Source organism: Salvelinus fontinalis, chromosome 15 (assembly GCF_029448725.1).
Source record: "Salvelinus fontinalis isolate EN_2023a chromosome 15, ASM2944872v1, whole genome shotgun sequence".
NCBI lineage: Eukaryota > Metazoa > Chordata > Actinopteri > Salmoniformes > Salmonidae > Salvelinus > Salvelinus fontinalis.
The window spans coordinates 43,235,727-43,252,352 of record NC_074679.1 but is presented as its reverse complement, the minus strand read 5'-3'; the positions used below and the strand labels follow the sequence as shown (position 1 = coordinate 43,252,352).

The 16,626-nt window shown below is 42.0% G+C and overlaps 1 protein-coding gene across 2 annotated transcripts in view; it reads left to right on the top strand.

Annotated features, from left to right (window-relative positions):
• Positions 1 to 16,626, top strand: part of mipol1 (mirror-image polydactyly 1) — a 72,830-nt gene that overhangs the window by 44,784 nt on the left and 11,420 nt on the right. For both annotated transcript variants that reach the window (XM_055863909.1, XM_055863910.1), the window contains 2 exons: positions 4,360 to 4,467; positions 9,244 to 9,347. In XM_055863909.1, the coding sequence (XP_055719884.1) occupies positions 4,360 to 4,467; positions 9,244 to 9,347 (212 nt within the window). The remainder of the gene's footprint in view (positions 1 to 4,359; positions 4,468 to 9,243; positions 9,348 to 16,626) is intronic.

Genomic DNA, 16,626 nt, shown 5'->3' with positions numbered 1-16,626 from the left:
TTTCTCAATTTGAAAATGCCCTTTGATTGGAAGTCTATTTTGCCGATACACACTGACACACATAGGCAAACACGGGTCACCTAACTAGTTCACAAAGCAAGAAATCTCTTCCCCCCCCTCAAACAGACACACACGCAGGGGTTTTGTCTGACGTTATCTGTTCTGATTCAGTGAAACCAACTACTTGATTCACATTTGAGGTTATGGTAGTGTAACCTCAAATATTTGATACATCCATTTACGTGGATATTTTCAAGGATTTAAAAACAAACAAGCAGTCGGACAAATATTGACATCCAGATATTATACCTCAACATTCAAATGTGGGCCCGGTATTTGCTTGGATATCTGGCATGTTGATATATAGACTAGACCTCTCATGTAGTGATTCAGTGTCCTGTTTTACAACTGGGTTTGTTTGAGGAGAGTTATGCAGACAGGCCACTGTTTTGTGCCAATGTGCAAAACAAGTCCATATATTAAAGCTTCCAATTGGCTCATTCATCCCCTCCTCTCCCCTGTAACTATTCCCCAGGTCATTGCTGTAAATGAGAATGTGTTCTCAGTCAACTTACGTAAATAAGGGTTAATAAAATAGGAACCTGTCACAGCACCACAGTATTACTGTTGACCAAATTATCAACAGGGAAATCTCCAAATTATAATTTCGGGCAGGGGTTCCAAACTTTTTCACTCAGGCCCCCATTGGGGAACTTCCCGCACCCCCCGTGTGCGAGCCCCGTCTATTTCTATAGGCACAAACACTGTACATGACACAAACTGTTCACACCCCTCTTCTTGGCTGAGAGAAAATGTTGTATGTTGACAGTTTATGTATGTCCTGTAATTCTACACATTTTGTCACGGGGTGCAGAGAACATTTAGCCGTTTTATAGCTCATGTCCTGCAATTCGACACATTTTGCCATGTCTTATGTGTGTTCATGTGATATTTGAGTGACTCAAATGTTACAACAAAAATTTGCAAAAGTAACAGCAACAACAACAAAAAATTTGCCGACATAGGCTAGTTGATCTGTACATTGCTGACAAGTTATAAATAGCTCTCTAAGGTATGCAATGACTAACATGACAAGAGGAACTGATGATGCACTACCCAATTTAGAAATTGCACCCTGTGCCTTCTACTTTTACAGCTTCCAAGAGTAAGCTGAAAGCCGGACTTCCTTAAAAAATGTGTCCGTCCATCCATCTATCTAGCAAAAATCACCATGTCAGACACTCGCTCCTCTTTAGGAAGGTGTGGTAAGAATGTCAATCATAGCTCAGAGTTTTCAGCAGGACACTACTGTGCAGGGAGTCATACGGTCATGCATTCATCTGGGTGGGTGGTCGCAGACAGGGCTGCGAACTGTTTCTAGCTGGAGTTTGACATTTTTCTCTGTAGCCTGGATTTACCAGGCATATTATGATTGGGATGCTTCCTTTCTGCTTCCCTCCCTGTGGGTGAGCTTCATGGATCTCTGTCCCGTTCAGCCCGACGCCGGGGCATTAAAAGGCAGGCATCAGACGAATGGAGAAGAAAGGCCTCCGCAACTCCACTATGCCTGCGTTATAAATGGTGCCCTATTTTCCTATATACTGTAGTGCAGTACTTTTGACTAGGGCCCATAGGGCTCTGGTCAAAAGTAGTCCTTGATATAGGGAATAGGGGGTCATTTGGGACTCGCCTATATGTAGACTGAACAGATTCAGCTTCATGGAGGTCACGCTGCTCCGGAGCAGCACTTCCGACTGGTTTAAAGCTAGTCTAGTTTCATGTGCCTGTAGACTCTCTCTCCGTGAAGAAGGCATATTGGTTTATAGGGCTGTATGATATGCTGATTCAGTTTTAACAGGATCTCTAATGGGTCCATTTTAGTCAATGGGATGTGTAATAAGCAGGTATTTCTAGTAACTTTTCTAGTAATGCCAGGTTAGCTGTATTGGTCCAACTTAGCTACTGTTATACGTTTCAGTCGTCAAATTAGAATATGGTTTCAGTATTGTTTCACTGTGTTCTGAGACTCCGTAACAGAAGAACCACAGAACTAGAATGAATAGAACAGGCGTCCCTATTCAAGTCAATGATGGCATAATTGGTGAACTGGCAGCCTCATTCTATTTCTATGAAAAGAACACTCCTGTCCTCTCCTGCTCATTTCTCATCATTGGTTCAGTCTCTTCTCTCCTCTCTCATCCACCTCTGTTAATTATGTTGTCCCAGGTGCTCAAGCCATTTTATGAGGCTTTTTTTTACAATGCCTAAATCAAAGACTGTATGTGGACTTTGGGAGGACTTCCCTTTGTTCAAAATACAAGCTGGTGCGATCAAGTTTTTACGCTCCAGAGAAGTTCTTCCAAATATGAGAGCCTAAATCTGATTTTGAAAATGTGTTGATTCTCCAGATTTGTACACATTTAATCAGCTGACCAATGCAATGACTCATGTTCATAGAAGTCAGTCCATGAATTTGAGGTTGACTCAAGTTTTGAGGTTGTCAATGAGGGAGATGTCGCCAGTCTTCTTAATGCCTCGGACTTTAACACAAGGCTGAGTGGGAGCAACCAGCTGAGCTCAACCCTAGACTACAACCATATCTCCACAAAACCCCGGGCTAACATCACATTCACATCTCCTGGAAAAAATATTGCCCCTGCTTTTTGCGGAGGGCAAAAAAAATCATCTTTGGAGCAATTTTAAAAGTAGGTTACAAATGCCTGTTCCTAATCCCTGTGAGGCGGGGATGGTCTCCACACTCTATCCTGAAGGATTTCTGCGTCCCCTGCTGCTCTTCCTATCCCTCTCTTCATCTCGAAGGGATTAGCCCACTGCGACTACCAGAGGGCCGCTACACCCACCAGCCTGCTGGAATATGAAAAGCTGGATAAGTGAAGGGAGGGAGAAGGAACAGAAACACATCTATTCTGTCTTACACCCCCCCCCCCCCCCCCTTATTTTCTCTCTATAAAGTGAATGCTGCAAAACAAAGGTTATTGATTCGTTAGGTACCTGGCAGTATGGTTACTTTATGCATTAGTGAATATTGTTCCTTGGTGGACTAGTGTACATGTTAAAAACTGAGAGCTGACGTTTTGCTATGTTCTGATTTGTAGTCTCTCATTGCCAGATCCACATATTTTCCTAGCGTCGATGATGTGTAATTGAGTGACGAGCCTCTGATTTGATTGACCGTGTGATGCACGCGTGTTTTCAGGCATAATGTGCCGAACATATGTAACGCTAGGTAATCCATGTCTGCTCCGTCCTCCATGTGTTCCGAAGGAGTGATGTGTTTGGGTGCCGTACTGTAGCCCCAGGAGTGGCCTTCCTAGCCTGCCTGGGAAGAATAGAGAGGTGCACTCCTTCTCTCTGTGTTCAGATTGAAATACTTTTAGTCCAAAACATCTGTTGCCTGTAAGCCATAACTCACCCTGACACTAAAGAGAAGCTTTGTGTTTTGTCTGGACCAGGGAACTATTATTCCAGACGGCAGAGGAAGAGGATGAGGGACGAGAGCAGCGAGCGGGGCTCCTAGGCTGCGCCCGCCTGCTCTTGTTTGCGGGAGCACTTTGGGGTTTTTTAGGCAGCTGGACGTCGAAACATTGCGACTTGTCAGGGTGAGAGGGATGGTTTACATTCCTGGTAAATGTTCTTTAGTCTTAGAATGTGCACATGGAGAAGAACACATATAGACTGGTATGAAACAACTCTGGCTTACAATAACACAGAGGTTCTGACTGAGCCGCGGTCTGTGTGTTTATACGGTCCGTCTGTCCGTCCGTCCGTCTGTCTGTCTGTCAGTGTAGTCTGCAGTGCCTGTGGGAAAAAAGCAGGGGAACTGCTGACATCAGAGTAGATAACAATCACATAGTATGTAGTAATTCACGTTGCGTCTGTTTATGGTATTGAAAAAGATACCTTTTGGTAATTATTTTAAATACTTTTATGAAAGCTTCATTGTCATCAAAGTATATTGCATGTTATTAAGTCATTAAATAATGTGTTTATAAATTCTGAAGAATAAAGGTCGACACATACATTTGTGGTATGAAGTATTTTTTCCCAAAAATAGACCAGTGAAAACAAGATGTCTCTGATCTTTTCAAACGGTTGTAACTGGTCGGTTTGGACTATAAATTCTCCATTTCTCTTTGTCCTTCATGACTCATAAGAAGCTTCTCTGCCAAGGAGTAGAAACCAAGAGCTACTGGTGGGAAAGACTGGTGACGCATGTATACATTTAACTCTGCCTGCCTGGCATGCCGAGGCTTTCACTGCACTGCGATGGGCGAATTCCCTACTAATGTATTTCAAGTGATTATTTCCCCTTCTCTTCCTCTGGCTCTTCTTCCACAGTGCAAGCGGCTGGAGCAGGATCTCCTACAGGCGAGAGAGCAGAGCCAGACTTCAGCAAACAACTTGAGACACCTGACTGCCGAAAACAATCAAGAGCGTTCTCGGAAGGTAAATCTACCCCCCCCTTCTTTTTGCCCCTATCGCTGAAGAATCCTTGCAAATTAAGGCTTTGAGCAGCACAGGTTCTCCTTCTCTAGGGTCGCGTTCCAAATGTCACCATTTTCCCTATATAGTGCACTACTTTTGACCAGAGAGCCCTATGGGCCCTGGTCAAAAGTAGTGCACTATAAAGGGAATAGGGTGCCATTTGGGCCTAGAACTCTGTATATGAATACAAGGGGCTGTGTACATTACTGCGCCGAGCTCACTGCTGCTGTTTGCCAACAAGTCTTATATGGCCTCCCCCACTCCTACTACAGTATGCTGGGGTCTTACTTAGATACCAACCCCTAAAACCAGCCCTGCCCCCACACCCAAAAACCACATTTGCATTTACATTTTCCTCACAGGTAAAATGGTATTGTTTATTCAACCACTCACTGTTTGCTTGTTTTTTGCCCTTATTTGGCCTGGTGATCTAAAGCGATAGAGCTGTTGGTTGGGGGATCCAACCAACTATTTGATGGGATTTAGAATGACATCATCAACAAGGGGCTAGGGCCGTAATGTCACACACACACCAACATACAAACGTGTCCCCTCCAGTGAGGTACAGGGTAAACACAAGACTGTTTGATGTCTTCCATTTATCTGATGAAGCAGAGCCCTCTATGCTTAATGCGGAGAGAGTGAGCTGTAAACATGCTCATTAGATAGGGCTAGCTAGGTGAACGGTATCACCCCACCGATGAGCCTGAAGTAGCAAGGTTGCCTGAGAGGTCAGCTGATGGTCCCATTACAAAAAGGATTCTCTGAGGATACAGTAGATTACACTGCTATATCTTTGCAGCCAGGCCTATTCTGACTAGTGCCTGCCTTGCTTGCAGGCTATTGCTCTGTCTGTAGTCATTCACTGCTCTATTCTCCTTGTCCTTTGGCTGACTAAGCTCTCGAGTCACCACCATTTGGAATTGATAGAAAAAGCAATAAGGCACAGAATTACTACATAGCTAGCTCCCTTATTGTTGCCTCTGACCTATTCCAACAGCTACATTTTATACATTATATTACACATTATTTTATACATTATATTCTCATAATGAACATTTGCTTTAGGATTTTCAGATGACTACCGGTACTCTCTCTGGGTGTGATTGCCACATTTTTGAATCCTTATATTTCACTAATAGAATTCATGATCATGAAAATCACGCCAATATTTGTTGGCCAGTATGGTGGAACGGACACACCAGATGTTTGTTGATGAAAACAATGAACACGTTTGTGACTAGGAGTATTGTGGTCGTTTTATTTATTTCAGATGACTATGATGAGTTCTTCTGCTTTAACTCAACTATGAGAACCTCCGTCCAGTCTTCTTCTGCTCTTTCTAAAGGCTGCTTGCTGCCAGTATTTGTACTCTTCTTTATTTCTTAGAAGGTTTCTCCACTGATGGCTTATTAAGAAATATATTACATTTTGTTATTAATGTAGCACTTGGTTTTTCTATAAATCCCCTTAATTATAGATTGGCTCCTGGGATTACAGAGCAGGGTTTTAATTTAAAATGAAACGGGAACAGCTGTCATAAAATTAGTCAACAGTGCCGGGAACAGATCCACAAAACAATTTAAAAAGTCACAGATCTTTGATTCATCAATTGACATTTTACTTTAAAGAATCCAGCTGAAAGAAAATCACTTTTAAATTGATTTCAAAATAGAAAGGTCAGTGTCTTCTGCTGAAATTCATCTTGACGTGCAGAAAATGTACTCATTTTAAATCTATTTTTTCTATAACTGCATGAATGGACTCTCTGTATACTCATAACCTAACTGGTTTATTTTCTAAAGAATTATAGAAACAGGGACATGGCCAACCCAACATTCCCAATTTGTTTACATTTTAAGACCCCCAGACTTGCATTTGATCATGATACCAAATTCTTCCCTAGCATGACTAAGTAATGTCAAGTAGAAGTGTTGTGGAGGAGCAGGCTGAATCTGAGCTGCTAGGACTAGCTAGACGGAGGAAGCAGTCGTAATGATTAACTGCATTGGCGAGGCGGGGAGAGGAGCATTGCAGTGCGATTATTCTGGGCTGTCAGTGCTTGAAAGAAAAGCTGGTGTGCAAACACAGGTGGTTCAGGGCTAGGGCAGCCACTACAACAGACCACTTGAAATGACCTGAGCATTGAGAGCAATGAGAACCCCTCAACCCCGGCCCTCTCCTCTCCACCCCTGCCATTTCAGAGGGCCCTAAAGTCACAGACATCTACTCCGCTCAAGACAAGCCCACACACTCTCTCACACACACACAGAGCTTTAGGACCCACTTCCAGAGCGTCCTTGAGAAGACTGAAGAACTGGTACTCTCACAGGCACTCATAGATGAAAACATGATTTTTCTGTGTTTTATATACATTTCTATTCACACTGAGGTGGGAATAATACTGTGAAATTGTGAAAATTATGATAATGCCTTTTAGTGTATTTTTGGGATGGAGTTTTGGCCTGCCTGGTGACATCACTGTACGGGAAATTAGTTAATAGACCAATGAGAAGAGACCAAACCTCTGTACCAATAACAGCTCGTTTTCAGTTTTCCCCTCCCCCCTCAGACCACTTTCAAACTGTACTAGCCAAATTCTTGCTTGAGAAATTGCTATTTTTGTTTCTTTAAAAAATAAAAATAAATCACACTAAGTGATGTAATTGCTGCCCAGAAATGATTTGGTATTGAGCTAGAAACAGCAGCATTGGACCTTTCAAAAAATGAAAATAGGATCTGAAACCTACAGCTTGATACTATTATTTGTTGAAGACATTATCATGAAAGCACAGTCATCATACACTTGCTCATTAACTAGCCCTCGGTTTAATGTGAATGCAGGTACGTTACTTGTTGCTGCGGTCTAGTATGTCAAGGGCTTAGTTGCCAGGTGTGGTCTCTGGCTGTCGCTATCTCTTTGATTGATGTCCATTAACAATAGCAAGTGATTCAGACTGGAGGACAGGAGGAGGAAAGGCAGTGCAATTTGACACTAGTTTAAATTCAATTATTCTAATTGGCCACTACAGATGAATAAGATTATGGAGAATGTTGAGAACATAGTCCAGAATCAAATATATATTAGATCTTCTATTTATATCCATCAACAAAGTCCACATCAGTCAATAGTTTGTTGTGTGTCATAACAGATGCAGCTTTCCATAGATTGATCTTCCCAGTTCCCACCGAGTCAGAAATGCCAGCCAGTCCCTGCTGCCAATCTGTTGCACTTTGGCCCCATCCGCCCCACCACCGGCTGTATGCCCTGCAACCTCCTGTACTGTACCTCTAAAAGGTCACGCTAGTTATTCTCCTTCACAGGATTGCCTGCCTTCATCATCACAACAGGTTAACCCGCTACTCTGTCAACCTCATTTGGATATTATTCTAATGAATGCTGATATAATACATATGATTAAAAGAAACTGGCTTTGAAGTCGAGCTCTCCTCCCTGTTGGTGAAAAGTACATATTGACTTTAGAGGTTGGCCTCTTTTTGATGTTCTCTTTGACTTGGGAGACCTTGGTGCCAGTAATTAGAAGGATGGTTCTGGAGACCCGAGGGGAAGCTGCATGTACTTAGTTAGGCCAAAGGTGTTTATAGCAGCAGACCAGACCCCAGCCCAGTGCTCATATGGTTTCAGCCTCTACAATCCTTGCCCAATTCATAAAAGGCTTAAAAAATGAGGTGCATATTTTTTTGAACAGTTAGGTACTTTCTGAATTTGTCCAATAACCCTGTTGTCCAATTCTCTTCTCCTCTCACAGATTTAGACAAATCCCCTCCTAGCTCTCTCCCTCCTCCCCCATCACACAGAAGCTATAGATATTGCGATCATTTACAGTATGGCCCTGTCTGCCTTGTTTATTTAAACATCCTCCATTGTTCCCTCCCAGCTGTTGAGACCATCAATACATCTGTTTCAACGGCTGCTAATTAGCAGGGTCTTTATTGTGGGCCAGGTTTAACCACAGGGTTGCCCAGGACACATTCACTCACACACACACACTGTTTACCCAGCGTCCCCTGCTCCCACCCACCGCCGCGACCAGTCCCGCCGGCCTCCCTTCCCGGTAGGCCCTCTGAGTAGGTGCTGAGTGGAGAGACAATAGCATGAATGGGATCCCCTCAGAGCATCCTCATTGTGTTGGATGCTCCCTGTGTGCTGCTGGGACTGCTGGCGCTCTACATGCGCTGAATTAAAACGCAGTTAAAAGACATACGCTGCAGACATGGATAGTTCTCCGTGTGAGAGGAATCAGTGATGTTACATTTGCAGCTTCGGCCTCAGTACAAAAACTACTGCGAGAACCGTAAAGAAGTGATAATTCAGCTGCATATAAACATGATTTGGTTTTGAGTAAACTACTTTTTCCAGTGTTCAAAAACGGAATGCATAAGACGTTTTATGAAAAGTGTGATAACTTTATTGTCAAATCAAAATGGTCAAAATGCAGGAGCATTTGTGAATGTCTTTCAGAAAGAGAGAGCCATTGATGAAAAACATTGATTCAACCACCCGGGCACAATGTCACTTGGCTGCTACAAGCTATGTTTGTCAAACTGTGATGGGATGTGTGTGTGTCTGTTCCTTGTGTTTTTACCAGAAGGTGCTGGAGATAGTGTTTGTGTTCTACACAAAAGATCAGTGATGTTACAATTAGTATGTTCGATCTATTCATTGCATTTCTATCTGCATCATTCTGAACGGTCTGTCTGTCCGTTGTGTTGTAGTGTTACCAGGAGGACGTGGAGGCGGTCCAGAGAGAGAGGGACAGGGCCCTGGAGCACATTCAACGGCTGGAGGAGGAAATACAAACACTGCGAGCGTACCACAGGTGACAGACACACACTTCCCCTTTTAAAAATGCTCCACCTTCACTATCATCTGCATAGAAGATTCAAATATAGGAATCCCTATCTGCATAAGTGAACATTCACAGTTAGTATGAATATATGGTTTATTGCTGCTTGGTACATTGATATGATTTCTGCTGTGGTTACGCAGCTCCAAGTATTGGATATTTAAAGGCACAACAGTGAAATATGATAAGCGATATATTAGTCCGCTTTGATGTGACTTAGCAGGATCTTAGTGGGAAGTAATTTGTGTAATCATATCAATAATATAATGTAATGCTCAATCGTGCATTTTTCCAATAGTACATTTTATGTAAACAAAAAGTATCCCATAATTTATGTAACAATTGTAAAATACTGACCCTAGTAATAAAGTATTATATTCCAGTGTAATTTTGAATCCAATTCTGCACCAATAATATTAGCAGCAGGGAGAGTGTTACACATTCATGGGACCATTGATCCTTTCAATTGTGTTTGGCTGAAAGAGTTGGGCGTGTCACACCTCATTTTAACTTCTTAATCAAATAAAATTCTGCACAGCAAGACAGATCATCGCTCTCCTACTTATTAAAAATGAGAAGCATGTTCTGAGCCAGCTCTCCCTCCAACATACTCAAGAAAATCCATATTAAGAGATAAAACTGGACCTCATATGCAGTGTTTGCTCTGGATTGAGATAGCTAAAATAAGTAATTACACTCTAGTTAGACTTATAATATTAATCTGTGGGAACTTCTTTATTAGAAGTTTTGGGAAATACAGAAAAATAAGGAAAGGTTGCTTTTTATTTGTCTCAGCTTTAATCCGCCAATGACAGTTTTTGTCAATTGTCATTCAATGGAAGAAATGAACGCCTTAAAAAAGAGACAAAAAACATGGGACACTTGAACTTCCAGCAGTGTCGATATCCTTCATTGTGTATTTTCCGTTGGCTCAGAAAGTAGCCATTCTGGTTTGGTAACCTCCATCCTGTTCCTAATGTTTCCCATATTCTGATAGTACGTTTTCTCTTTTGGTTTTATCTGCATCTCATCTGTCATGTGGTTGAGTGTTTGTCTGGCGTTGGTGAACACGTTGTGACCACGTTGTGACAGATCTATGGTCCTATTCCCACTACGAGATACGAAGAAGAGTCTGAGGAGCGGGGCGAACGAAAGAGAATTCTACTTTCTAATTCTACCACGTTACATCGTTGCCTTAACTTTCGTTGCGGAGGGCAACAGAACATTTTGGTTCGCAGCTCAAATTGACTGTAAAATATCACTTTAGCCCCTGGCCATTAAGTGCAAACTATTCAACAATGACAGAAACCTTTCTTCTCAAACATATGACACTATTGAATAATGCAACCAAACCATATTACGCTCTTGAATAATGTAACAATTTACATGCTTGTATGTGCAGAAAATTAAAGGCTTTATTTTCTCGTCTGTATGCCACAAGACAAAATCTCAGAGTTTCTATAAGAGCATGTCTTCATCAAGTAATGTTAGCCTATCACAAATTATATATTTTTTATTAATATCATGCAGATCATTGCATATGGTAAAAGCAAATTGTGACTGTAAATGCGAGTATGAGTGAATTCACCACAATAAGCTGTTTTATATGGAAGCCCATACCCGCCACAATTTTTTTTTTTTTTTATGATTTGTAAATGTGCACAATTAGTCTGTCCTTCAGTCTGATCAACTGTAGACTACTAATAACAACCACAGCTCCAGGTAGCTTAGAAACACCTATGCGCTCTGATCCCATCGGGGCCAGGGGAAACGTAGCATCGTGTTTTTATAGCCCAAGCATGTATTTATAGTATGTATTTATAGCCTAAAATAGGCCCATTTATTTGTATTCTGAGAAAATGTGAATGTGATCAATTTTGGTTTATATTCACACTTCAGGTGGCTAGGCTACCTAGGCCTTTTTAAATCAATATTATTGACTTGAATTAATCAATTAACACAATGATGATGACATACTTTATGAGTATATTTTTAATTACAGATGCAAAGGCCTATACGATGCAACCCTTCATAGCCCATATAAAACCGTTTTTTTTACAGCTGATTTATTACTGCTGTACGCTGCAACTTGGGTCCGAAGTTGGTTACGTTAGCCTACTACCAGATCAGGAAAAACTCTGGGCCCCTGGAAAACAATTCCCTCCCCCCACCTCTGAAATCACCACACAATGTTAAAAATTAAGTGGGGACTACATTTGACATGTTTTTGGAAAATGTCTATAGATTTCAGCTGTTTTAAAAACATTTCTCAGCTATTACCATTTATACTGTAAGAATGTTGGCTCAACGTGACAATTTTGTTCACACTGCCCTGCTTTAAGGGGGAAACTGTCTGGGGTAGCAGTCAAGACGTAGAAAGCACGCAAGTTTACATTTGAGTAATATGTGTAGCGGACGGTATTTTTACCAGAAGTGTAGTAAATGGGAAGAGGCTCTATGAGAACACTAGTAGGATTTTCTGAAGCCCCCCACCTCACCCTTACTCCTAGACACTGAGGACGACATTGTTTTCTCCTCTTCTCAGACAATTTGCTTTGTGTGAGAACGGGAGAAAGAAAGCGGGAGATAGAAGAGTGGGTCTTGTACTGGTCCTGTGGTGCTAGACCTTTATGTGGGGAACCAGCCTTCGAGGCCCAACAAAGCCCAGAAGAGAAGATGGCTCGGCTATGTGTGTCTGTTTGCTCTGAGGATTCACTGGCCCTCTCCATTGTGTCCCCAGGATAACAACACACCCAATCACATGAAAGGGAGGCAGCAGACGTCAAATAAAAATAATAAGAAGAGAAGGGGCCAAAACGCTAGCGACCGGCCAGCCTACCTCGTCAAAACACAGACTCACATTATGGGGTTCCATGTTCAGAGAAACCCCTGTTGATAAAAAGCAAAAATAGGGAGAAATGTACTAGCCGACGGGGGACAGTTGTTTTAAAGGGTTGACGTTGGAGGGGGTGGGCTGAGGGAGAGGGGAGACGGCCGGTGCTTTGTTTGAGACCCAGCCAGACCAGGGCGGTGTTCCATATGTGTCCTAAATGCCACCCTATTACCTACATAGTGCACTACTTTTAACCGGAGACATATGAGCCCTGGTCAAAAGTAGTGCACTACATAGGTGAATAGGGTGCCATTTGGGACTGAACCCAAGGCTGCTGGAGGGAGTCAGTCAGCCCAAGCAGGACCCGTATTAACACTCCGAACGGACAGACAGACGGCTCCCTAGGGAAGGCTGATTATAACGGAAGCTGAGTGGGTCGCACTTTAACACCTAAAAACTCAATAGTCATTAGCTTGGCTAGCAGACGGAAACAAGACAGGCTGCCTGGAGTTTCCTACTGGGGCTTCACTATATACGTTCATATCTGCACAAAACCCCGATGAAGGCTCCGCGTTGGCTTTAACAGTAAAGAAGTATTTTTATCAACTTCCACTGTCCCTCGGGAGTTGCTGAATTTCCTCTTCACTTTCATGGGGCATTTTAGGTTCATTTTAAGGTGATACATAACGTACGTCACCATCAATCCTGACTAACAACAAGGAAAAGTTAACCATTGCCTCAGACTTAGGGTTAGCCCTTCCTTTTCAGTCTGTGCTGCCCAATACATTTGGCGGATTGTCTGGGAGCCCTCCGAGCAAGCTAAACTCCATCGAGATAGAAACGGAGGAAGTAATTCAAAACGCACAGCAGCACCCTGGCAAACTGCCGAACCTCAAACCCAAATTGGTTTGTGTTCCTACATCGTAGGCAGATGATAGAAACGCGTTATTTAGGGACAAGCCAGTATAAACAACATGGGCACTCCTCTCAGTGCTGAGAGTGTCTCACTGTGATTTATTTCTATGGTAGTAGGAGCCAAGATATCCTGGTCCCAGATCTGTTTGTGCTGTCTTGCCAACTGCTATGGTCTTTAATATATTGTCATGCCAAACATGACAACGATCATAGGAGTTGGCTATACATCATAATCCAGATCTGGGACCAGTCTAGAGCCAATGTACTGAAGGTGGCTATCCTCCCAGTTAATGTGGTTTGGCTTGGGATACTGTACATGTGTCGTAAAAGGTGAGGTGACCTGGCTGCCTCTCAGAGGTGCCAAGGTAGGTAGGTGACCGAACGTTATCCTGTCCAGTATGTAGCTTGGTGTACCTGTCTGGTAACAGGAGAGGTCTGTGACAAGGCTCTCTCTGCTGACCTTGTGGTTTATTTGTTTAGAGCCCAGAGAGATAAGTCTCTATTAAATGGTATTTTACATACCTAGCCCCTAACAATCCCCCTCCACACTAACCATTAACCATACATACATCCTAAAATGGCACCCTACACCCTTATATAGTGCACTGCTTTTGACCAGGGCCCATAGGGCTCTAGTCAAACGTAGCGCACTATATAGGGAATAGGGTGCCATTTGTGACATACCCATCTCTTGAATTGGAGGGCAAGTTCATTGAGCTCTAGCGTCTGTGCTGTGTTATCTGATTGGGGGACTTAATGGCTAACTGTTCTGCGTTGCAGACTGTTCTGTAGGTCACTGGCAGAAACTGGTGCAGAAAGCCACCATGTTCAGAAACACAGAATGAATAGTCATGAGCATTCTATAGATAGACACAGACGCACAAGAGCAGGTGGGGAGATAAGAGTGAGGAATCTGGAGCGGAGCGTCACTTGTTGTAAAGACTGTACTTCATGACAAGAAAGTCATGGGAGCTGACTAGACCTATTTCTCACTCCAGCTAGGTATTTGGATGAAACACAGATGGATGAAATGTGATCAGATCAGTACAACAGGAACTTCCTAGCTACATTAAACCTTTTGTCAATAGGGGAGCGCCATTTCGACTTTGTAAAAATTAGTTCCCAAATTAAACTGCCTCGTACTCAATTCTTGCTCGTACAATATGCATATTATTATTACTATTGGATAGGAAACACTCTCTAGTTTCTAAAACCGTTTGAATTATTTCTCTGAGTGAAACAGAACTCATTCTGCAGCACATTTCCTGTCAGGAAGTGAGATTTCGAGGTCCCTGTTCTACGGTCAGTTTATAAGTCCCCATGCAAGCTATGGGGCTACATGCACTGCATACGCCTTCCTGTAGATGTCAGTAAGCGGTGAGAATTTGAATGGAGTGGATTGCACCATCTGGTGCACTATAAAGGCTCATGGAACGGAAGTACCGTTCTTTTCAACGGGGCACCTGGCGCAAGAGGGACATCACAATGGCGTCCTGAAAAGCTTTCGTTTTAGCAGTTCTATATCTCCGGCTCTGATTTAATTTGATTTTTGTCTTAAAAACTTCAAAAGGTAGTTAATATAAACCGACTTATAGCAGTTTATATCAGTTTATTGCGATTTTCTGGAATTTCTTTGTCTTACGCTATCGCGAGTTGGACACCTCTCAGGTGGATGGCTAGCGTTAGCTGCTATTTCTACAGGAGAAGAGGACATCTTTCAACCAAAAGACGATTGTTCTGGAGAAAGGACACCTTGCCCAAGATTCTGATGGAAGCTCAGCAAATAGTAAGCAGTCTTTATGTTGTTAATTCGTATTTATGTTGACAAATGTCAAATAATAATTCCGCCATGAATTTTGGTGCGGTCTCGCTTTAGCGAACGCTATATGCGTAGTAACGTTAATTTTAAAAATGTAACACAGCGATTGCATTAAGAACTAATTTGTCTTTCATTTGCTGTCCAACCTGTATTTTTTAGTAAAGTTTATGATTATTTATTGATTAGAATAGGTGCCTCTCCAAAGATTTCTCCCAACATTTTCTGGGCAGCTTGGCTACTTTTCTCATTGTATAACCATGATTTGTGCCGCTAAATATGCACATTTTCGAACAAACTCTATATGCATTGTGTAATATGATGTTATAGGACTGTCATCTGAAGAATTCTGAGCAGGTCAGTGAAAAAATTAATATATTTTGGTGGTTTATACGTTATCGCTATTTTTGGCTTGAATCAATGCTGTTGTGATGTTTGCTATTGTGGTAAGCTAATATAATGCTATATTGTGTTTTCGCTGTAAAACACTTAGAAAATCTGAAATATTGGCTGGATTCACAAGATCTGTGTCTTTCATTTGCTGTACACTGTGTATTTTTAAGAAATGTTTTATGATGAGTAATTAGGTAATACACGATGGTTTCTGTAGTTATTCTAGTTGCTTTGGTGAGAGTTGTGATGGTGGCTGCAATGGTAAACTATGATTTATACCTGAAATATGCACATTTTTCTAACAAAACATATGCTATACAATAAATATGTTATCAGACTGTCATCTGATGAAGTTGTTTCTTGGTTAGTGGCTATTTATATCTTTATTTGGTCGAAATTGTCATAGCTACCTATGCAGGAAAAAAATGGTGGAGTAAAAAAAGTGGTGTCTTTTGCTAACGTGGTTAGCTAATAGATTTACATATTGTATCTTCCCTGTAAAACATTTTAAAAATCAGAAATGAAGGCTGGATTCACAAGATGTGTATCTTTCATCTGGCGTCTTGGACTTGTGATTTAATGATATTTAGATGCTACTATTTACTTGTGACGCTATCGTAGACTATGCTAGTCAGCTTTTTTACTGATGGGGGTGCTCCCGGATCCGGGATTGTGATGAAGTAGAAGTTAAACCGACACTCGTCCTCATGAATGGAACGGGATCAGCTCTAACAGTACAGTACATGCATGGCCTTGTGCTTTTGTTGTTGTTGTTCCAAGGAGTACTTCCCATGGAAGTTCTCAGCACTATTAAATATTGGTGCTAAAATCCCCTAATTTTACTTTCATGTGATCACAGTAGCAGATTTCAGTTAGAAACACAACTTCAAATCACCTCTCATCTGGTTTGTGGTCTCGTTTAACCACTCTCTCTCAATAGGTAGCTCTCTGTGTCTCCCTGGGAGAACCTCAATTGGTTTTGCTGTCCTCCGTCCTCTCCTTGCCTCTTTTTGAAAAAGGTCATAGAGGAGTGGAGGCGAGGAGAGGAAAGGTTTCATTGCATGAAATGAGACTCCTCCACTCACGTGTCATCAGGCAACTAACGTTTACAGGGGTGAAATCCCAGAATAACGTTGTAAATTGATCAAAATAAATGTAGCTAGTTGTGCAATACATTTTCCAGATACAATGATAAGTAGCATATTGTTTTTAAATGAGTGCAAACAACAACTGATTCAAAGGTGGGCTGGCGGATTTTAAAACACTTCCGAAGCGCGAGGATACTCTTGTGCATC